A 22788-nucleotide genomic window follows, 5' to 3' on the forward strand; every position below is an offset into this window, starting at 1 on the left:
TCTCTGCATGCTGCATGTAAAGATGTTATTATCATCAGTGTAGTATTAATCTCTTCATTAAAATGCCATTTTTTGCAGCATGAACTAAATCATCTAAAGCTATGCTATATTATTAGAATATTTTCTAAGTGCAGAAGAAAATTTAAGAACGGGTAAACGTTTTTAGGTTCGGCCCAAAATAACTTGTTTGGTTAGGTTGGGTCTATTACTTTAAAAAACGGTCACTTAACTCTCTTTCCTACCATATGGCATGATCACTGATTACTTTATTTTGTTTTATTTTATGTGAATTATATCCATTAACAGGCTCTATGTTGATGGTACCAGAAATGATATGAAGTAATTATTTTAATATATTCTTATTTCACTTCCGTTGATTTCCTTATTTTATGTGATTTTCACTTCCGTTGATTTCCTTATTTCTTCTTATTTTTTTCTTTTCATAATTAATAACCGATCCTTTATAATTTTTTTCAGAGAGCTTTCAATTTAATTTTGGTGTCACTCTTCTCAATTTAATTTTTGTGTCACTCTTCTTTATTCGAAAAACACATTTGTGTTAGATATTGTGGAATAGAAATTAATAAATAAAATTAAAAAATATATAAATAAAAAATCAGTGTATTTTACACCTTTTTTTTAAAGAGAGGGCAGAGCCCTTAAGAAAATGATACGGCCTATCCAACTCGAACATATGCAATTCTCAAACGATCGCTCAATAACAAGTTTCATGCCCCAATTGGTGGCTGCTCATCATGCAAATACATACCTGTATCCCGACCTGACAACAGCTTACCAAATAATCTGCAATCGAATTAGCCTCACAATATACGTGTTTCATCACCACAAACCAGTTTTTGTCACACATACTGATAAGCTAGGATTTTGCACGATTTTAAGACCATTATTTGGTCTATTTTGAATGTCAAAGTTGCATTACATGTCTATTATTTGCATATTTTATCTTTTTTTGATATTTTGACATGTTTTGTGAGAATTATGCATATTTGAGCCTAAAAAGGGAGTCAAAACGCAAAGTTGAACATCCGGAGATTCTGGGTGCGTCCAGCGGTCGCTGCAACACCACCGGCGACCGCCAACGCCCAGCGACCACGAAGTCAGCAGCGGTCCGCTCCGGGAAAATTGTGCATGGAATGAAGACACGCCCAATGACCTCTGGGAAGGGTGTGGCGACCGCTACAAAGAGTTCAGAAAGTTAAGGGATGATAGTCGGCGATCGCTGAAACAGGTGCAGCGGCTCGCCATCCAAGAGTCAGAAGCTTGGGACAACCCACAGCGGCGAGCAGAATTTGCCCTACTTTCTCTCCAAGATTTACCATATTTTGCAACCAATTTCCTTATTTGAAGGGGCGAATTTTCAGCTATATATACCCCCTCAAGCTTCATCATTATGATCCTCTTTTTGCAACATATTTTCCGGAGATTAAAAGTTAGAGTACTTCATTGTGCAAGGAGTTGAAGAAGGATTCAAGATCATTAAAGTAACAAGGATTCAACCTTTGGGTTTTATTTGCTTTAGTTTGGTGTTTTCACTATGTTTCCTTCTATCTATATTTTTAGATTTTTCTATCATGTGTAACTAAATTCATAGGATTCTAGGAATGTGTTAGTAACAACTTTGATTATAGTGCTAATACAAAGTGCATCACATACTCCAAATATTTCGAATGACACTGAAACAACTTCCATCCTCTCTATTCAAGTGATAATCAAACAATAATAATAATTATTATTATTATTATTATTATTATTATTATTATTATTATTACTACTTTAAACAAAAGAGTTTTGAAGTCAAAACCGGACAGCTTATTCGCTATTGAAGTTTTTGATGATAATCACTACTCCCTCAGTTCGCCATTATGAGTTCCATTTATGGGCGGGAAGAGTTTTAAGAAATCTTAAGAAAAATTAATGGAAAAATGTTAGTGGAATAATAGTCTCACTTGTATATATTAGTTTTAAATGAAATGTGAGTGGAATGAGTTAGTAAAGGTGGGACCCTATTACCATTTATGGTAAAAGTGAACCGGGACTCCTATTCGCGGATGGACAAAAATGGAAAAACGGGGCTCTTATTCGTGGACGGAGGGAGTATTTAGATTAAAATATTTGTATAGTGTAAACATGGATTTTAATACCTTTTTTATTAATTTTATAAAATTCTTATTATAATAAAATTTATTATCTAACATAATAAATTCCATTATGTTAATATTCTATTTTCAAATATACATTGGAAAATATTCTAAATAAAAATATATTCTATGTTCAATTTTATTTTCGAATATTTTAACATAATAAAATATTATCTGCCATAGTAATTTCAAAGGTAATTTATTATCTAACTTAATAAAATTATATTTTATGAATCTGACTCTATATTACAAAATAATAAAATCAGACATGTAATTAGCTTAAACAAAATTCTATTGAGTCCAGAATGTACATAATGCAAAGAGTTAAGTTAAACAGTACTTCTTCCGTCCCATTTTAATTACTAACACATTTTATTTTGGAAATGCTCATTCTAAATGACACATTTCTAATATATAAACATATTTCTCTACTTTTGTCCTCCTCCTCACTTTATTCTTTCCATTTTACTAATAAAATAATATTATATAAAATCTCATGACGAATTAGTAATGCTACTTGGAGTAGGGGTGGTCCGGTACGGTATACCGTACTTTGAGTGTCATACTGCATACCGTACCAAAAGTTACGGTATGACAAAACACCATACTGATACCGTACCGAATTTTTCGGTATACCGGAAATTCGGTATGATAGTTTTTGATACCGTTACCATACCATGTTTTTGATATACCGTACCGTATTTTGGTATACCGTACTTTTGCGGTATACCGAACTTCGGTACGGCATACCGTTATACCGGAAAAATAATATATTATACCTAAAATATTAAAAAAAACAATTATATTGTTCAACTACTTCAAAAAGTATAAAACAATTATACTCCATACAGTCATTCCAATATTCAAATTTATAAAACTTTGACAACTAAACCAAAAACAAATTATAAAATCATGAGCAACATTATCTACATTTCTTGGAACCTTGTTGGTGAATTTGACAAAAAACATTACTTGTAGATGACACTGAAAATGGAGGATCCAACCTGCTATAAATATAAGGGTTTTATATATATAATAATCAACGGTATATCGAAGCGCCGGTATATACTGAATCGTCGATATGCCGGTATATACCGGTATACCGAAGATTCGGTATACCGCGGTATAGAAAATCTAATACCGTTACCGTACCGAAAACTACGGTATACCAAAAAATTGGTATTTTCGGTACGATAAGTCCAGTATTCTGGTATTTCGGTATAATTCCCCACCCCTAAGTTGGAGTGTGATGGAGGGAGTATAAAGTTTTATGCATTGGAAACCCTAAATATGTGCATGAGCATCTCCAATAGAAATAGACCAGCCATAGCATAGCCACAAACTCCACCTGCCACATCAGCAGCACTAAAAACTCCTCCTGTCACATCATCAGGACAAGCAACTGGACAAGCAATAGGTCAGTCATAGCCTAGCCACAATAAACAAAATTATAAAAAAAATAAATAATTAACAATCACACAAAATACGGAATTAAATTTACGACACAGATATGGAAAAATTCAATAATAATATTAAAAATTAAAAAATTACATTAAGTAAAAAAATACATTAATTAAAAAAAATTACATTAATTTAAAAAAACCTCCTCCTCCACACACGAGCCCCCACCTCCGCCTCACTCCTCGCCGTCGTCGTCGTCGCCGCCGCCGTTGTCGCCGCTATCCGGGACCCCCAAATCTGCGGCATCTGAGCCCCCCAACTGTGCCGCGGCGGCATTCAAATCGGCCCCCGCATACTCACGAGCATTGAGTGAAGTAAACTCTTCTCCTCGGGGTCAGTTGTCGCCTTCCAGTCAGCTAAGATCTTGTACATCTGAGCCCGTGTTTGTTGACGGGCGAAGAAGGCGAGCTCGGCTATCGACCTGCCAGCAGGGGGATGCCGACTGGACCTCCTGGGACCCCTAGTGAGCCCGTTGCGCCCGCCTTTGACCAACCGGGCGAGTGCGGCGAGTAAACGCGGGAGGGGACGGGAACTCCTGAACATCCTCGGGGAGGTCGTGGGAACCGCCGTTGCTGCCGCCGCAGTAATCACCGGTATAGTTCAGTCACTGATTTTTCGGCCAGCCAACATCGACACCTGCCCGAAACTTCTCGGAGTCCATCAGCACCTCATAGCAGTTCCAGTAGGTGAACTCCTTATAAAGCCCGGGCACGGGGAAGACTTTCTCCGCTATCCTCCTGCAGTCCTCGTCAGTTTGGCCACTGGTCTGCATGCGGAGGGCGTTGGTGTACAAGCCCGAAAATCGAGAGACTGCAGCCCTGATTCGGTCCCACCCCTTCCGGCACTCCTCCCCACTACGTGGCCTCCCCTCCGGGCAAAATGCCTTGTAGGCTGCTGCTATTTTAGCCCACAAGTTGACGATCCTCTGATTGTTCGAGGCGAGGGGATCATCGCAAACACTCACTCACGCCTTGGACAGTGCGACGTTCTGCGTATCCGTCCACCTCCTCCGTGCCGGACTCTCGACATCAGCCGGCTGCGACGACTCGCCGACCACCCTCTTGCCCTTCTTCTTCTTTGGCGCGCCCCGACCCCGCCCTACTCCCCCCGTTTGAACGGGAGTGTCCGCATCTCCTAGATCTATCCCCAACTCCTCTAAGGAGAAAGTATCACACCCAGTGAACTGCGTCTCCGATGGGGTCGATGTGTGCGAAGAAGCAGTCAAAAAATCAAAATTGGGGCGATAGACGTTGTCCCCCCCCCCCGGCGTCCCCTGCATCCCCGGCTGCCACCCCTGCATCATCTGCATCTCGGGTATCCCCTGCCTGCCCGGCATCGCCGGTCCCCCCTGTATCCCTGCCATCCCGGCATACTACCCCCGGATGCCATCCCAGGCATCATCTGCTGCCAAGGGTACATGTTGTAGTACCCGACCATCGGACCCCATCCACTTCCCACGGGTACCGTGGGAGTTTGAGACCCGCTCGTCACTGGAGTAGACTCGTTATTGTGCTCCATTTTGCATTGATGCTCTTGTACATAAATTAAGATAGAGAGAAAACTCATTTAAACAAGTGGTGCGAATGAAAATGACGTGCAAATCGTGTATATATAGTGTTTTAAAAATTAAATAAAAAAAATCGGCTGGCCGATCAGGAGCTTGCAATGGCGTCCAGCCGATCGGCGAGCTCATCGGCCAGCGCCCGGGAATCAGTGTGCGCTAGCCGTTTTTCTCGCCGATTTGGCGCTCGCCTGCTGCAATTGTTCGGCGAGACGACCGGCCAGTGCCGGGAATCGGCTAGCCGGTCCGCTCGCCACCATTGTGGATGCTCTTGTACATTTCACACTTATTATTAAATCCTTTTCTCCCTCAATTCTTGTACATATCGGGGCACACAATTTGTTTATTTAATCTTTTTCACGGGTAGGCCGTACGGACCATTCTAATGGAATGGCCAAACATTTAATATTTTTTCATCATTATACTGTATATATACTCTCTCTATACACGAAAAATAGTTTTGTGATCTTAGGATGCTCAATAACAATAGTTTCATCTTTAAAAATATAAAGTTTTCATCTCATTTTTTTTGTACTTTTTCTCCTCTATCTCATATCTTGACTTTTTTTATACGTTTCTCTAATACTTTACTCACTTTTTCTCTTCTTCTCTATTACTTTACCAATTTCTTATTAAAAAATCATGTCCTCTATAAATGAACTATTTTTTATGAACAGAGGAAGTAATTCCTTGAAATGGTCTAACATTTACTCTCTTTATTCTGATAAATTAACATCTTAGCGAGCACAACGTGTCTACCTAGTGCTCACTAGGTCTCAGGAGCACTAAATTTCTTGCAAATCCCGTCGATATTTTGTGAGAACTGAGAGTATATATCTTCAAATACTCATAAATGTTTGAAGCGAAGTTCAGCGAATTTTTTTTATAATCCTTATCGAGTATACATTTGTGTAATTGTGTTATAAAGCTGTGAAGAAATATTATTTTAACCAATACTAATACGATTTGGATAATGAAGCAGCGTTCTTATAAATTACTACACAGTTATGATATTAAAAATGTGTTCGAAAACTAATCGAAGAATATTCTTAATGTTATTCCTTTGGCTAATATTATTCAAATTCTATGCTTATCAGTTTTAAATCTCACTGATTGTTCAATTACATATATATTCCGATTCATCTTCTTCCCATCTTTGTTCTATACGCTCCCAAGAATTGCAGATTTAAAATATTTTCTCCTACTACTCTTTTCAACGTGCGTATAAATAGATATATGTACACGATTTTTGTAGTGGTTTAATTTATACAAATAATGGAGTACTTATTTTTTTACCATGTTTTTTAAATTATTTCATGACATAAAACAATTGTTCTTCAAATTTATATTTAACGGATTTTAACTTTTCCTCTACCTTTTCCCCTTTTGCGTAGGAGTATGTGAATTATTGGAATGGTATGTAGTCCTTGGAATTATCATTCAAATTAAGTTAGAAGTTCAAATTACAATTATTATACTATATGCTATTATTATAGTCCTTGGGGTGGGTAATACTTTACTAGCGATCTCACCTCTTGGTGGGGGGCTACCGATGCATTATCACTACACACAAAATTCTTCCTCATTTATTTTTCGATTTAAAATTATATATCAAGGTTTTAAATTCGGCCCACACTTTCATATTTGAAATGGAATGAATAAACTTATCTAAATTATTATTAACTATAAATACGAGTTTTAATTAACTTTTTACGAGATATTCGTTGTGCCTCTTATCTTCTATAGCACTTATACCATTTAAATACTAATATTCGTTCATTTAGATTCCTTCGATGCTCGTGAAAAAACGAATCTCTATCTTATTTGTAGTAATGTCCATTACTCAAATACCCATTTCGCAAAATTTTCGATACGATTGATAAAATCACTATTTTGTATGGAAACTTTTGGCATAGGATACATACACTAAGAAAAAAAAGTGGCCGTTTGCATGTTGCTAGCAAAACTGTATTAAAATGCTCGCAACAATCAGTTTTGCTAGCAGATTTCGAGCACTAATTCTGCTAGCTATAGCGCTTGTAGCAAATTTAATAGCAGTTTTGCTAGCAGAAGTTCTTTTCCGACCACTTTATTGCTCGCAAATGGGCAATGTTGACCAAGCTATATATGTGCTCGCAAAATTGCTAGCACCTACATTATGCTAGTAAGTTTTCTAGCACCTCCCTTGTACTCGCAAATTTTAGACTATTTAATTTCAGCTCTTTTTGCGAGCACAATGGTGCTAGCAATTACTATTCAGAATATATTTTTTGTTTGCAAATTCTAATATTATATTTTTAAAATTTTTATCTAGATAATTTATTAAATAAAAATAATAATGAAACGAAAATGAAAAGTTATCAAAATTCAAAACTTACATAAAATTAATAAGATTGTTATACACTGAGTTTTTACTCATTCTATTAACCTTTTCACTTTTCACTAAGGGTAAACAATTGTTCTAATACACTCTCATTTTCTTTCGCAAATTCCGAGCGTAACTCCACGCTAGTGTGATGCTGCATTTAGCCTCTCCAGCTCTGCACGCAACGCCGCATTTATATGACTACAATATATGAAGAAGATGTAGATATATAATATTTGCCAGGCAGTTTAGTTCAACCTTCATTTCACACAGCCACTAAATGAGGTTAATTAATTAGGTACTGACAGAAAAACCATGTTATCAAATTCTGAGGTCGCCCCATTTGAATTTACTAACACATACACATAGATAATGCGCATAATTGGTGCCAGATGTACCATATAAACAGAGAAACATTTCATATCTTATTCTGAAAGGATGTTACTGTCTACTTTTGAAAATAAAGCATATAAAGTAGGGCAACAGAACAAGAAAGGGGAGCAGCCAACGTAGAATTATCTTTTTTTATTATCACAAGATCGTATCCATTTTGTGAGGAGCAAATAAAAAAAGGAAACAGCAATATATATGACATAAGAACCATAATCAGTTTGATTAAGTGACTCATCAAGATCATAGCTAGAAAACTAAGAAGATGGGTGCGAAACATCAAGCTAGAGCATCACACTGTACGTTTCACTCTAGAGGAATATATGTTTGTTAGTAACTTAGCATGGTAATCTCATTTAGTTCAACCTTCATTTAGTTCAACCTTCATTTCAATTAACATGATTAGTTAGACACTGTACATTTCACTCTAGAACATGATTTAGTCATGAATCTCATCTTTGCTTAAAAGTTCTTGTATACAATCCATGCAGGAATTTAATCCTCTCAAGTACTAATTAGCTTAATGCTCGGAGAGGTCATTCAAGAGAGGTTTGTTTTCAAGAGGCCTTTCGAAATTCCAATATTCTGGAAGACTAAGGACAGAACTTAATCTAAAAAACTGTACTAGAGGATCAAAGTACATTGAATAACCTGAAATTAAACAACAAGAATGAATCCACTCTACTAGATATCAGTAACTAGATAGCATATACGCAACCCATCAGAATTTAGAAACCACTCTATCACTTTTGTGCCTCTTCCCATGTCACTTCTCCATTTTACTATGCAAAATTCAAAGCAACCAAACTCACAACCACCTTTCAAATCCTATCAGAAGATAATCACTAACACTATTTGCCTAGAATAAATACAAAATCAGGCAAATTGATTCATCAATTTGAAAGAAATATTATACCTCCAGCAGTTCCCTTCAGTTTAGCAGCCACGGTATCTGGATACTGTGAAATCTGTTCCAAGACCTTTGCCCATATCAGCACAAGATGCAAATTCACCAGATAAAATAGCAAAAGACAAAGAAGAGGAAGATGGGGTTAATCATTACAATGTTTCTATTGTACCATAGAAATGGGTATTTCTTTTCAATTATACTCCAATGCTAAAATAATGATGATCTATAGATAAGTGCATTTGTCCAGAAATTGTTTGATTAAGCTCTATAGATAACATTCTGGTAATCAAACACTGCTAATTAAGTGTGGCCATTATTGAATCCTAATCATAGATCTGTTTGAACATTTTAACAAACACATGGAAGATGGCACGAATGTGCTCTACATCTGTTCATAATTTTTAATCGAATTAGGGCAAAATCGAATCTGCAAAACTCTCATTTTCTCTTATTACTACTTCAATCAACGCTATAATCAACATTCTATACAAGTAATCACCTGAATCTGATTTCATTCCTAAAAATATTCATTTCCTAATCAAAATCAAAAACTCAAAAGCCATTGCTAAAATTGAGGGGAGAACACTACAGCTCTAAATCTCTAACCAATTAGCATAATCGAAAGAGTAATTGAACAAAGGAACGAAGATATTCACCTCGATCTCAATTAAGAGGAAAAACCGCTGGAAAATTTGTCTTGAGCGGGAAATGAAGCGTCCTCGAGCAGAGATGAATCACACCTATTGCAGACGAGAATTGGGGGAGGAGGTGAGATTGGGAGAGGAGGCGGTGCTCTGTGAAGACCTTTCATAATTTGATTAATAGTACTCCTATAGTTATCACACTTATTAATAAATATTAATCACACCTATAGTTATCATTTTTAAAATAAAATATTTCAAAAATGATAGTAATAACTATTAATTCATATTTTACGAAATTGTCTAATTATGTCTAATTCTTCTCAATACAATTGGACTTCATAATTGCTTCTCCCAATACAATTAAGTTTATATTTTACATTTCATAATTTGATTAATATTTATTAATATTAATAAATTATGTCTAATGGCAGAAGGGATGGAATCATATGGTGATAACAAATATGAGGAAAGGTAATGAGAAAGAACAAAGTAGATCTGGATAAGAATTAAAGTTTTGCTTGCACCTATTTATGCTCGCTAATTTGCTAGCACCTATTCCTGCTTGCTAAATTGCTAGCACATGTATATTTTGCACAGTTTGCTAGCACCGTTTGCTCGAAAACTTGCGAGCCTTAAATCTGTGCTTGCAAAGCCCCCTTTTATTCCCCCTGCAGAAATGAGTCGTTGTTTACATTTTTGCTCGGTTTCTGCTAGCATAATTGCGAGCACCATGGTATGCTAGAAAAAAAGCAATTAACGCTTTTTTTAGTGAAATATTCCAATGTGATTTTCATCAACACAATTATTAGTCCCCTCACGAGCTGCATCAGATTCCCAAAATAGAATTTAGATTTTTAAGATAAGATTTTGCATTTTTACATCACGCTTATACAACAAATAATTCAAAAATAAAGTATTTCCTTTTTTAAAAATTCATTTTGATATTATCGTAGCATATAGTATAAATAATTAATTCTAATTGCAATATTCGATCAGATACATCCAGACCAACAATACAAATTTACAATGTATCTTTCTTATTCTCAATTTAAAACTACACTTATTTTCCAAGTAAATAAAATAGGATGATGCCATTCACTTGCTACTCATATAAATTAATATAAAAATAAAAAATAGAAACTGTACAAACTTCCAAAACATCCTAATTTTGCATATTTCCGAGGAACAAAATCACCCCCTAAAATGGAAATGTTACTTGATTTGTTTTAGTTTGAACTAAAAGGTTCTTTTTCAAAGAAGAAAGTGTTAAGTAAAAGGCTGCAACTACTCCCTTTTTCTTAATTTCTTCTCTCACCCCAAAAAAAGTCTATGCCCAAGACAGACCTCATCTACTCCACCTTCTTTAATTTTTACACCACTCCTACATAGTGAGAGAAGACACATTTCTCCACCATCTCCAAAATCATCCAACTTCACCATTCCTTGGGCTTAAAAAACAGATCTTTGTTGCTTCAACGACAAGATTTGAGGCTCCCAACAGCTTGAAGAAGAAGCGGTTCCAACGGTTGGTTTGACAGAGACTTGGGGAATTTTGTGGAAGAATAGATTCGACAAAAAAAGAGGAGAGGAATGTATGGTGATTCCCATGCATTATCTTCTATATTTCCACCCAATTTCAAGCATAAAGAAGAGCAGCACCAAATGGAATCCGACTACTGCAACAACAACAGTTATGGGCTGCTGAGATTTAGGTCTGCTCCCACTTCTCTGCTCGAGAGTTTCACAGAGAAGACTGGGAAATTGGGGGATGAAATGAATGAGGCTGAGGCTGAAAACGGCGACGTTGATGATGGACATGGCTGTGCTAATAATAATAATAATAATAATAATAGATTTGCGAATTCGCAACTTCCGCCGCAGTATCCGAGGCAACGTGGAGCTCAAATGGGATACAGAGGTGTGGCCTTGAATCAGGAAATTAGAAGAAAATTCGTCAACATTTTAACCCAAAAATAGGAAAAAAAGTGATACGGGGTAGAGCAGTAATTTCATCAACAGTGAAATTTGAAAATCGAAATATTTACAGTGAATACATTTGAGTTGTGCCAAGTATAAAGGGCGCCCAAATTTCATTTGAAAAATTCGCCAGTTCACCTTCTCGGTTTCGCATATCCAAATTCCAAATCTCGTCTTCGTCTATTTGTCTCACTTCGCAGACGCGCAGCTGAATGCCCAACGCCATTGTTGTCTAAATCTACTTTGATTCCACGATTGAAGTCCTCTCGAGATTTTCCATACAACATTAAGGTGCCTAAGAAAGATTTTTATTTATTTTGGGGTTTTCTATCGATTAGTTCGTCGGCATGTCAAAAACTGATTGGATTTTATGTTGGATGATGCTTCGGAGTCTTTCATTTCGGCATTTATGCTGGTATTCAATTTTCCGGAGTGTTTGTATTTCCAGATTTTGTTTCTTCATTTTTGTTGAGTTTAGGGTTATAGATGTTTCGGTTATTAATATTTCATCAACAATCTCGTAGTGCGGTATTATGTTGAAAAACTATCGATTAAATCTGCGTATGAAATTTCTAAAGAAATCGTATTACTATTTCTTGTCATCAATAAGGAGTTCTTAGTTGTCTTTGATGATTTTATGTATGGACTAAACTTGTTTGGACTTCACATTTTCAAACACATACTACTTCTGTTCGTATCTGATTAGAGCAATGTATTGTGTTATTGGTGAATTTGATAGAATGCCGGAGACGAGAGACAGATTACCAAGGGAGGACGACGTTATGGCCTCGTACAGCAATCGGAGGCGGATCATTAGCGGTGGGAACAGAAATTCGGATGTTTCCATCCTAGTGGATGAGGCTGAGGATCAAGCAACAAGAAATCCCTTCCGGTGGAGAGGTGCTTCAATGGTGGGTACACCGGCATCAATGGCGGTTACACGTCGAAGGGGTGACCTCGGAAGTCCAAGATTTGTGCGTTCCCCAAACTTTGGTAGATCATCGCCACTGGTCATAGGGCGAGAAAACATGTCCCCTGTGGTTGGAAGTGGCCGTGGTCTCCGAGGGCGAGGAAGCATTCTTTTGCCTGCTTGGTATCCGAGGAAACCTCTCAGGGACATCACTGCTGTCATGAAGGTAATGTTGAAAAAATTAAGAAATTTATTGATTGTTTCTTGACTCTGCATGATTCTCGATTGGTCGTGCTTTGTGTTAGAAAATATGAGTAGCCTTTCATAAGTTGTTGAATCTTTTACATGCAGGATTAGTGATTTCTAATTGGAACATTTTGCATCTGTCTACTTATAAATTGTTCATTAATTATGGTTATTTTCGGTCTTTGGTATCATGATATGCTGGTTTGGGTGCTCCCATCTCTTGGATATGTTCAGCCTTTTGCAGATTTGAAATTAGTGATTCAAAAACAATTAAATACTGGGGGTGAGTTTTGTGTGTACACTAACTGACATTTAATTATCAGAGAGTAATCTATAGTAACAATTATGGTAACAAATTAGTGAATAGTGTTATCATATTGCCTCTAATTACTAATTCATTTATTTAAGTTAAAGAATTGGGCTACTTTTGTCTTAAATGATGGTTCATTATTAACTCACGCTTACCTGAAAATAGAAGTTCAGAATCCCATGAGTCAACAGTCAACTTATTGAATTCAGATAGTAATAATTCAGCAAACAATTCACTAAGATTTTTTTTCTTATATTGGTTACTTCTTTACATGGATTCTGGAGATGCAGTCATGCATATGATTTATTTGGCTTTGGTTTTCATGCAAATCCAGTCTTACAAAAGTTTCATGATTCTTGAGCATGAACATGTTAATGCTGAATTTTGTACAGGTTTCCAGTGCAGACTAATATGCACAAAGTTTGAATAAGCAAGTTTTGGACACAGATCTCTTCCAACATATCTAGTTTAGTACACTAATCCTGAGATGATTCTGTGACCAGGCAATTGAAAGAAGAAGGGCACATCAGGAAGAAGGTGAAGGCCTAGAAACTGAGAGTCCTGAACTCCAGGACCAGATAGTTCATGATCCATCTGTATCTACTTCCCCACTTCCCATTGCTGGAATTAGGCGCTGCCCACCAACTGTTGGCAAAGTGCCAAAGATATTGCTCAATATCACCAATCAGAGTGAAGGAGGTTCAACTTGCTTAACACCTCAAAAGAAGCTCTTGAACAACATTGAGGCAGTTGAAAGAGAGGTGATGGAGGAGCTTCATAAGCTAAAGAGAACTCCATCTGCTAAGAAAGCTGAAAGGCAGAAAAGAGTGAGGACATTGATGTCAATGCGCTAAGGTTTGACTGTTTTTCACTTGTTGCATCATCTTCCTCAACCAAGGTTGAGATTTAAGGATTTGGGGGGGGGGTTGTCAGAGGACAAAGAACATCTGACTGGTTAAGTACTGTTTATCATCTCTTGATGATTGGATTCTTAGTTTCAAGATCATCCCTTAATGATCAAACTATCCACTTTAGAGAACATCCTCAGTTCTCCCTAAATGTTCATATGCTATTAGAGGCCATATAGATTAGCAGAGATCAGTTAGGCAAGAACAAGAGAGCTTGTTGAAGCATGTAGGAGTTATCAGTTTTTTTTACTCCCGCTATTCAATAGCTGCAGTAAAAAATATGTAAAATTCTCATTTTCTGCTGATAACTGTTGACTTCATTTTCAAGTCTTTCCAATGAAATGTCTTACTACTTGATGTATGTTGTGTTACAACTTACAAGAGTTGGTTCCTTATCATTCAGCTTATGTTACTTGAAGCTGGAATATTAATAATTTTTCATAGGCATGTATGATGCCAGAGTTACATATTTCTAATGTCTGCCAAGTTCTTTATCAGCCAAAACTAAAAGCAGCAGGTTTATTCCATGTACTGTTCATTTCTTCAAATATAACATCAATATTTAAGATGCTTCCCATCAACTAGATTAGTGTGTAGCTCTAAAAAGAATGTAAAGCATCATTGTATATTTATATAGGCTGTTTATCAAGAGTCCACTTAAAAAATAAATTCTACTCCACTATTAGTAGTGTCAGTCTGTATCTATACATAAAATTGTTTGTCTCTAAAATATTTATAGTACAACATGATCATATAAATCCCAGAAGTATAGAATCAAACAAGCAGAAACAGACAAACTAGCAGCAAAGACTTGGTCACAGACGTCTGCAAAAACAGTGTCAAAATCTTGACGGATACTAGAAGAATAACAGGCATTTAATTTTGAAATTTAGCTTCAATTACAAAGACAATCTAGGGACGTAGTTCTTTTTATATTTGTCACTGTTTTTCCTTTTAATAAATCTGCTTCATGCCAAGATAAACAAACAAATGCACAAGTCATAGAGAAGAATCAGAACCATACAAAGAGAGCAACATGCTAAGAAAGGAATGTTGCCGGCCGGCATAAGTGAGTACATTACAAATACTTAAAAATTGATTATGTAACAGAAGTTGTAGTAGAAGTCAAACATATAATCTTGAAGCAATAGAAAAGTTTACCAAGTCAAGAACTCCTAGTAAGAGAACTATATAAGAATCCTACATTCATTTTATCATCATCATTTAGAGATAGAGCTTCTATAATGGCTGAATTTCAAGAATATATCATTTTCTTCCTCATATGGTTCGTCTCCGCCATTCTAACACATTCATTCTTCAGAAACCGATCTTCCAAGAAACTCCCTCCGAGCCCTCTAGCCCTGCCAATCATCGGCCATCTCCATCTCCTAGCTCCAATACCTCACCAAGCATTAGCCAAGCTCTCAAAGCACCATGGCCCATTGATTCATTTATCTCTTGGCTCAGTTCCTTGCATAGTTGCTTCATCGCCCGAGGTCTGCAAGGAGCTGCTCAAAACACACGAAAGTTCTTTCCTAGACCGGCCTCAAACAGCTGCAACCGACTACCTGACATATGGCTCCCAAGACTTCTCCTTTGCGCCTTATGGAACTTACTGGAAGTTCATGAAGATGGTGTGCATGTCACAGCTTCTCGGTGGACAGACGCTAGACCTGCTGCAGCCGGTCAGGCGCCACGAGATAAAGCAGCTCATTCGGTCCTTGGCAAGGAAAGATGGGAAATCAGTTGACATTGGGAAGGAGCTTATTATGATGTCAAACAATGTGATTTCAAGAATGATAATGAGTGAGAGGTGCTCTGAAGACGAAGACGAGGCTGGAGCAGTGAGAAAACTGGTTCAAGAAACTGCAGAGCTCACTGGGAAATTCAACTTATCTGACTACATTTGGTTCTGCAGGAATTTGGATCTGCAGGGATTTGGGAAGCGGTTGAAGGAGGTTCGTGACAGGTTCGACGAGATGATGGAGAGGATCATTGAAGAACATCAAACTGCTAGAAGGAAATCAAAAGAAAATGTTGAAGAAAGTGAAATTGTGAAAGATCTGCTCCACATTTTACTTGATATAGCAGAAGAAGGAAGTTCAGAAGTAAAATTAACTAGAGAGAACATCAAGGCTTTCATATTAGTAAGTTTCTATTTTGATTTCATCTTCATTTTCCATCAAATTCTGTTGCAAAATGATGTAAAACTTTTAGTTAATTGCAGGACTTATTTGCAGCTGGAACTGATACATCAGCCATCACTGTAGAATGGGCATTAGCAGAGCTGATCAATCATCCAAACATCCTGCAAAAAGCAGTGCAAGAAATCGACTCTTTTGTAGGGAAAGAAAGACTAGTCCAAGAATCAGATATACCGAGCCTCCCATACCTACAAGCCACTGTGAAGGAAACACTTAGGCTTCACCCCACAGGGCCTATGAGTGTTAGGGAGTCCAGTGAGGACTGCACCGTTGCAGGGTACGACATTCCAGCTAGGACGCGGCTGTTTGTCAATATTTGGGCGATCAACAGGGATCCTAACCACTGGGAAGATGCACTTGAGTTCAAGCCAGAGAGGTTCCTTTCTAAGGACTTGGATGTGAGGGGGCAGCATTATCATTTCTTGCCATTTGGGACAGGGAGACGAGGTTGCCCGGGGACTACTTTGGCATTGCAGGTTGTTCAGACAACCTTAGCCGCACTGATCCAGTGCTTCGAGTTTAAAGTCGAGGGAGGGAAGAGCAGCGTCGATATGGAAGAGGGGGCCGGGATCACTCTTCCGAGGGCTCATCCACTGAAATGCATCCCAGTATCCAGACTCAGTTCTATTCCATCCATGTAAGATGAAAACAGAATCTGATGTATTGTTCTCCATGTTATTTTGCAAAAGAAATATATTAAGTAATTATCACAAGGAGCATTAAAGAACAAAACTTGTATACAGATTAGTCTGATGGATCTTTGTCTGTAATAACATGCTGTATCAATGACTGAATTCATTAACTTCATCAAGGAATCCGACCTCTTAACTAAATAGAAGTGAACAATCCAATTCATTGAACTAGATAGAGATTAATTAGTAGCAGATCTTAATTAACATAGAGCACTGGCACAGTATTCATGAAACTTGGAGCATTTCATATGCACAAAGTACCTGATAAGGTGGATTGCCTTCATTCTTACAATAGTCATAGTGCCAACAAACAATAACATTTAACAGCCCAATTAGCTTGCCGTTGAAAGAAAAAAATAAGATAGCTACTAAATATAATAAGGATGAACTACTGTACTAATTAAGCTGGACAAAAGTCCTAAACAAGGAATTTTATTTTTGCTTCTAGGAGTAATTCACTATGGGCTTAACTTGTAGGATCAGACAATCAATCCCCTCTTCCTCATAGTCAGCCACATCATCTTCAAATCAGAACCCATATATTGATAAATTAGTGAAGGGAAACAAATAAAAAAATAGTGGAAAAATCTACTGGGATATATAATTGTATTTTCTTTAGCAATATATTATGTACACACATCCACAATTCGTGTAAGATGTAAATGAATTAAACTTATACCATTATTTCCGATCGAACAAAATCTTAACTTTTTGTTAGTGTAAATTCACATTGAAATAGGATGAAATACTATTTTGATATAGTGATACGTGCTTCATGTTCATCTATCAAACATTGATTAGATCTTATGTAGTAGAGTAGTATTCGATATGGTTCAAAGACAATATTACTCATATGATATTATTTACAGAAGACAAATAATGGAGGTCGTGTGGAAGATGGTGGTTGGAAAAGAAGGAAATACAAATAATTATAATGAGGACAATATCTGTTGAATTTAATCTACCTACTACCAACTACAGATTATAAATATTCTACGCATGATTTATTTATTTCTCTTCTTTCGTTTCCACATATCTCTATTTCTTCCATTTAATAAATACTATTAGTATATTGTTTCACTATCTACACTAAACAACTTTCCCTTTCACTAATAATCAAGCGCAAACTGCCATAAAAATCGTATACTAAAAACTGAACAAATAAAATATTTGTATCTTGACGTCCTTTTTCTATAAAATTCTCAAATAGGATTCTTGAACAATGTTCAATTCTGAATTATGTGTTCGTTGTACATACATCATATTTATTTCAGAACCACTTCTTACAACACCGAGATTGAATATTGGTCTTTGTTCCAACATGAGGTACCGCTGCATATTTAATTAGCTAATTAAATATGGTGGTGAATTATGATTTACTGTTTTACTCAAACATAGTTCATTACAAACTACGTTGATGTAAGATACAAACATTGCCTTGCCTGACATTTAAGGCAAATATATGTCGACAAAGTGAAAATTAATTGTTGATTGATCAGTACTTGTAGTTGTACCATTAATTAATTAATTAATTTTTACATTTCTCTGTGTTCCTACGTACATACCTCCTTAATCATCAACCTAAAAGAGAAAAAAGAAAAAGAAAATCCCATGGTACATAGAAAGATAGATGTCTAAATTATGGTAGTGATTTACTCCGGGCGGGGGCGCGCTACCCAGAGCGAGCTGAGGGCGCGGAGGCGGTGGAAGTACTCCGCGATGGCCAGAAAACACCGCGCGGCCTGGCGGGTGGTCAGGGTTTGGTGCAGCCGGTGGAGTGTTTGGTGCCTCAGATTATCTGCCTGCACTCACTCAATTTTTATTTGTTGTTCAAACTGTTGAATAAAAGTTTTTAACAAGCCTACCACTCATCATGCATGAATCTTGACTTTATAGGGTTTTCATTAATCAATAATCTACCATACCTGCTTACTTTTCTATGTTGACATGATTTTATAATATCTCTAAATATTAAGGAATACAATATGGAGTAATGATTGTTCAATGACATAGATAGCGGACACGTGTCGAATAGCTTCTTCATCCATACCTCTTATACTATTTTCTAAATTAAACATTACAATGAATGGAATGTCACACGCCAAAATGAGTCGTCATGGGGGTATAAGTGTCTTTTTGTTCGAGCAATTTAAGGTACTTGCGTGCCTACGTGTCAAATCCTCATCTTTCAACATAGCTAATTTGTTTTATTAAAATAATAATACTAATAAGATCTTAAATATTGGAAAAAATAGGAGAGAATATATATAAATTTGGGCATGGTCAAAACGGTTAGAAAATTACATCAGAAGCACATGATGGGCCAGGTGACAGGGATATTTTTGTCCCACCACTTATTTACAACTGTTATATTGGAAATTTGCTTCCACTGAATTTCATGCACCATTTCCATTATATGTGAATGGTTTTTAGTTCTTCTTTATGGGCAAATATAGTAAGTATGTTTTTGTAAAAAAAAACATAAAATGCATGTGTAAGTAAAGTACCTGTCGAATGAAGCCTTCAAGGGTGGAGAGCTTGTTGATGGCGAGGGCCATTTGAGGCATGTAGGTGTTGATGTTAGGAGGGAGTGTGAGTGAGTCTGAAGCAATGGTTTCTGAAAGGGAAGCAGTCAGAGATTCAAGCCCTTGTGACAGACCTTCTTCTGCCTCTTGTGTTGATTGTTGAACCCCACATATGGTCATCAGTTGCTGCTCACTCAATGCCTCTACTTGCCTCATTATTATCTGCAAATATTATTCATTTACTAACTAATTTCTCTTTTCTTCAATCTATTTTACCAAATTAATTTATAGTAACAAAAAAATTCCACTAGAATCCGAAAGTACAAGATTCCAAGAAAGAAAAATGTATGAATGGTGGGGGTGTGGAGAGGCATATGATGCAAGAAAGGGAAAAAAGGCGTGCAAGTATAAAACATGAAACCAAAATCAGTAGCAACACACATAGGCTTTATGGGCTACTTGTGAATAAAACCTACCAATCTGCTATAATTGGTAACGCCACACACATTTATACTTCTAAATTCTTGTCCCACAATTAATTAATGCCTCATCACTTTCATGCCTTTACAAGAAATATTCAATAATTATTTGCAAAAAAACCCTGTCCACTTATTAATTAGGGTTTTCGTTCCTTATTTTATCGATGTACAAACCTTAATGACCTCGGACGGCCGGAAGCCGCCCATCCACATGAAGCACCGCTCGGCTGGCGTCTTCCACATGCCGGAGACGAGGTGGAAGACGTCGGATTTGGCGATCATGCTCTTCAGGTTGATAACCTGATCATAGTGTGCCAAGCAGTTGTCCACAAAGAGCCTGAGCTCGTTCTCCGGTAGGTGCTCGTGCACTGCATTCCGGAGCTCCACCGTCAGGCGGTGGTGCTCCTCTAGCCACCGGGCGTACTCCATGTCAAACATGGCCGTCTCTGAAAACGAGGCATGTCAAATAAATTTATTGAGGTTGTGTAAACAATATTAAAAGAAAGTAGCTAATTATGTAAATTGGTACCATGACTTATGTTGCTCATAGGAGCAGGAACGCCGCCTTGATCTCCCAAACTAGCATTTCCTATAAGAAACCCCTATCAATTGGGAAACGAACTATTAGAGCTACTTGATAACAAAATTTGATCAGCCTAGATTTAACAAATTGAAAATCAATGAAGAATAGTAACGCACTTGTGTTCTAGCTCTTTGTATTTCTTGCTCTAATTGAGAAAGCCTCACCCTACTTGATTCTAGCTGCTGAACATAAGCCTGCAAATGTAATTAACCCAAAAATCAATACATATATAGTATGTAGAAATAAAAATAATCTTGTTGAACTAGCAGTCTAAGACTTGCCTTTTTCCTAAGCCTGCTTTTCCTAGCCGCTTCTCTATTCTGAGCAAGCCTCCTCAGCGTCTGCATATGAAGAAATAAAACTCAAAACTACACACATACCCACATTGGTGTGTGTGTGTCACATATCTAATAGTATGGACACATGGAGAGAGGGGAGTAAAAAGAACCTTGGGGTCTGGTGTTTTTGGTCCTTCTTGCTCCGAACTTGAGGTAGGGCCTTTGCGGTTTCCCTCACGCTGCCACAAACAACAACGGAAAAACAAACATTTTAATAGTATTATTATAACTACTAAATCTCAGTTTACAAGAATCTTTGCTATATAAAATCCCTAACAAACCTAATATTTTATGTCCTAACCTTAACTGCTTTGCCCGAAGCGGCATTAGTTTTAGGGTTGGATAACTCCATGGACGGCTCAGATGATCTCTTGGAGCCGCTCGTTGATGGAGAAACTAATCCAGTACTATTTGGCTACCAAACACAAATATTTAACCAACCCATTAGCTGTTAATCATTGTTAATTAGAGAGAGAAAAAAGGGAATTAATGAAGAAATATTTAACTGTTTTAGTACCTTTGATGTTGTAGCTGATGGCTCTACATGCATTGGCTGTGAAGGGAAAATGTTGAGAGTTGGTGGCCTCATCCCATAATTTTCTGCAAACAAGAAAAACAAAAAGAAAATATAATTAGGTGAAAGAAAAGAAAGAAATTCTGACAATAATAATGGAGAAGAAAAGAGGAAGGAAAAGTGATGCAATTGAAGTGAAAAAAGGAAACAAGATAGAGAAAGAGCAGGGAGAAAAAAAGATGAAACAAAAGCACCCAATCTGTGTTTGGTACTGTCATTTGTAGTACAATCAGGCTGCAGAAATTCATGTATCAGACGAGTTTGTTACATTACATGCCATGGTTTTCAGACCAGATGATGGAATTCAGAACAACATCATTTTCTTCTAATCTTTAGTATTTTATTCATATTAAAAATCAATTCTGGTCAAAAGAAAGGACAATTAGCATACTTTCTTCATGAACCAGAACAACTATTCCCGATGACGATGGCAAATTAGGATTTAAAGAAAAGCATAAAATTGGAATCGAGAATGTAATTAATTACGTTTGAGGTCGTGAGTTGAATGATCTTGGCCGTCGAGGTATAAGAAAAGAGCTTGATCTAACTCGCCCAAGTCGTAGGTGCTTGAATCATTGCTTCTGTGTAATCATTCCACATCAATTATTACAGCAACAAACATAAATTAATTAGTAATAAGTATTCAACTAGAGAGAGAGAGAGAAATAGTATTACTAACATATTGAAACTTCCTGGAATGGCGGAAGAGGAAGATGGGTGCATCATCCCAAATGATATCTGATTATTTTGATGGAGGAGTTGATTCTGATGATGGAGCTCCATTTTTTTGTTAGAGCTGCTGCTTTTATTTGAATCCATGAGAGAGAGTAGTGAAGTCAGGGAGAGAAAGAGAGGTTCCTTTCTCGGTTGCAAACTGCGGCCGGCATACTTTTCTTCTTCTTCTTCTTCTTCTTCACTTTTTATAAAAATCGCAGATCGCCATAACCAATACACTACTAAACTAGAGAGTTGAGAGAGAGGGAGAGAGGGTTTGAGTCGGCGATGGTGGAGGAGATAGAACTGAAAGAATTGAATGCAAAAGACAAAGACTATATTAAGGTAGCCATCTTTCTCTGAAATTCAAGATGACTTTTAGCAAAAAATGAAAATATTTATAGTAGTATTTATTTTAGTCTTGTTTTGTTTTGGTGGGTGTTGAAGATAAAGCGGTCTTATGAAATCTAATGCCTTTTCTCTCTCTAAGCCATTGAAAAACAGGCATATGAGAGTGCCTTGTCCGAGCAGGAGAGCTCCTCTGAATTGACCAATATACCCCCCGGCTCACTGTTGGCATTTTCATGCAGCTTTTCAAACGTACAACTGCCAACAGCGAATGGGACATCTCTGCGCTGCGCCAACTTTCTTTCACTAACATATCTAAAACTCATACGTAGGTAGTGCTCATATACAAAAGTGGGGCATTCAGGGTATAATTGGAACAAAACTCACATTCTTCAAATATATAAATTGTGACTCTATGTCACCTTCAATTTGTGCTCGAATATATTACTACAGCAAAAACAATTTTATGTTTTTAACACTATATACACTA

The 22788-nt window shown here is 37.0% G+C and overlaps 4 protein-coding genes and 1 long non-coding RNA gene across 6 annotated transcripts; 3 read left to right on the top strand and 2 right to left on the bottom strand.

The window, feature by feature from the left end:
• Nucleotides 1-7538: 7538 nt before the first annotated feature.
• On the bottom strand, nt 7539-9651 carry LOC121793740. 2 transcript variants are annotated; one of them, XR_006049156.1, is made up of 3 exons: nt 9503-9651; nt 8853-8904; nt 7539-7721 (listed from the first exon to the last, which is right to left on the bottom strand). It is a non-coding gene; the product is annotated as an uncharacterized LOC121793740 (long non-coding RNA). The 2 variants fall into 2 exon arrangements; XR_006049157.1 differs by having other exon boundaries at nt 7539-7747.
• Nucleotides 9652-11080: 1429 nt separating this feature from the next.
• LOC121795531 lies at nt 11081-11499 on the top strand. The gene has a single exon (XM_042194073.1). It carries the CDS (start codon nt 11081-11083, stop codon nt 11465-11467), a length of 387 nt encoding a protein of 128 aa, XP_042050007.1. The 3' UTR covers nt 11468-11499.
• A 93-nt stretch (nt 11500-11592) lies between these two features.
• Nucleotides 11593-14194, top strand: LOC121793948 (protein POLYCHOME-like). The gene is made up of 3 exons (XM_042191969.1): nt 11593-11758; nt 12207-12603; nt 13437-14194. The coding sequence occupies exons 2-3, from the start codon at nt 12208-12210 to the stop codon at nt 13785-13787; spliced, it is 747 nt and encodes a 248-aa protein (XP_042047903.1). The 5' UTR covers nt 11593-11758; nt 12207; the 3' UTR covers nt 13788-14194.
• An 891-nt stretch (nt 14195-15085) lies between these two features.
• LOC121794076 (cytochrome P450 93A3-like) lies at nt 15086-16860 on the top strand. Its single transcript, XM_042192076.1, has 2 exons — nt 15086-15988; nt 16069-16860. Exons 1-2 carry the CDS (start codon nt 15086-15088, stop codon nt 16684-16686), a joined length of 1521 nt encoding a protein of 506 aa, XP_042048010.1. The 3' UTR covers nt 16687-16860.
• Nucleotides 16861-18217: 1357 nt separating this feature from the next.
• LOC121794322 (bZIP transcription factor TGA10-like) lies at nt 18218-22430 on the bottom strand. Its single transcript, XM_042192438.1, has 11 exons — nt 21916-22430; nt 21723-21817; nt 21180-21262; nt 20964-21077; nt 20773-20841; nt 20606-20665; nt 20441-20518; nt 20271-20343; nt 19916-20187; nt 19245-19484; nt 18218-18539 (listed from the first exon to the last, which is right to left on the bottom strand). The coding sequence occupies exons 1-11, from the start codon at nt 22053-22055 to the stop codon at nt 18390-18392; spliced, it is 1374 nt and encodes a 457-aa protein (XP_042048372.1). The 5' UTR covers nt 22056-22430; the 3' UTR covers nt 18218-18389.
• Between the last annotated feature and the right edge of the window lie 358 nt (nt 22431-22788).

Source organism: Salvia splendens, chromosome 3, assembly GCF_004379255.2.
Source record: "Salvia splendens isolate huo1 chromosome 3, SspV2, whole genome shotgun sequence".
In the NCBI taxonomy this organism is placed as follows: Eukaryota; Viridiplantae; Streptophyta; class Magnoliopsida; order Lamiales; family Lamiaceae; genus Salvia; species Salvia splendens.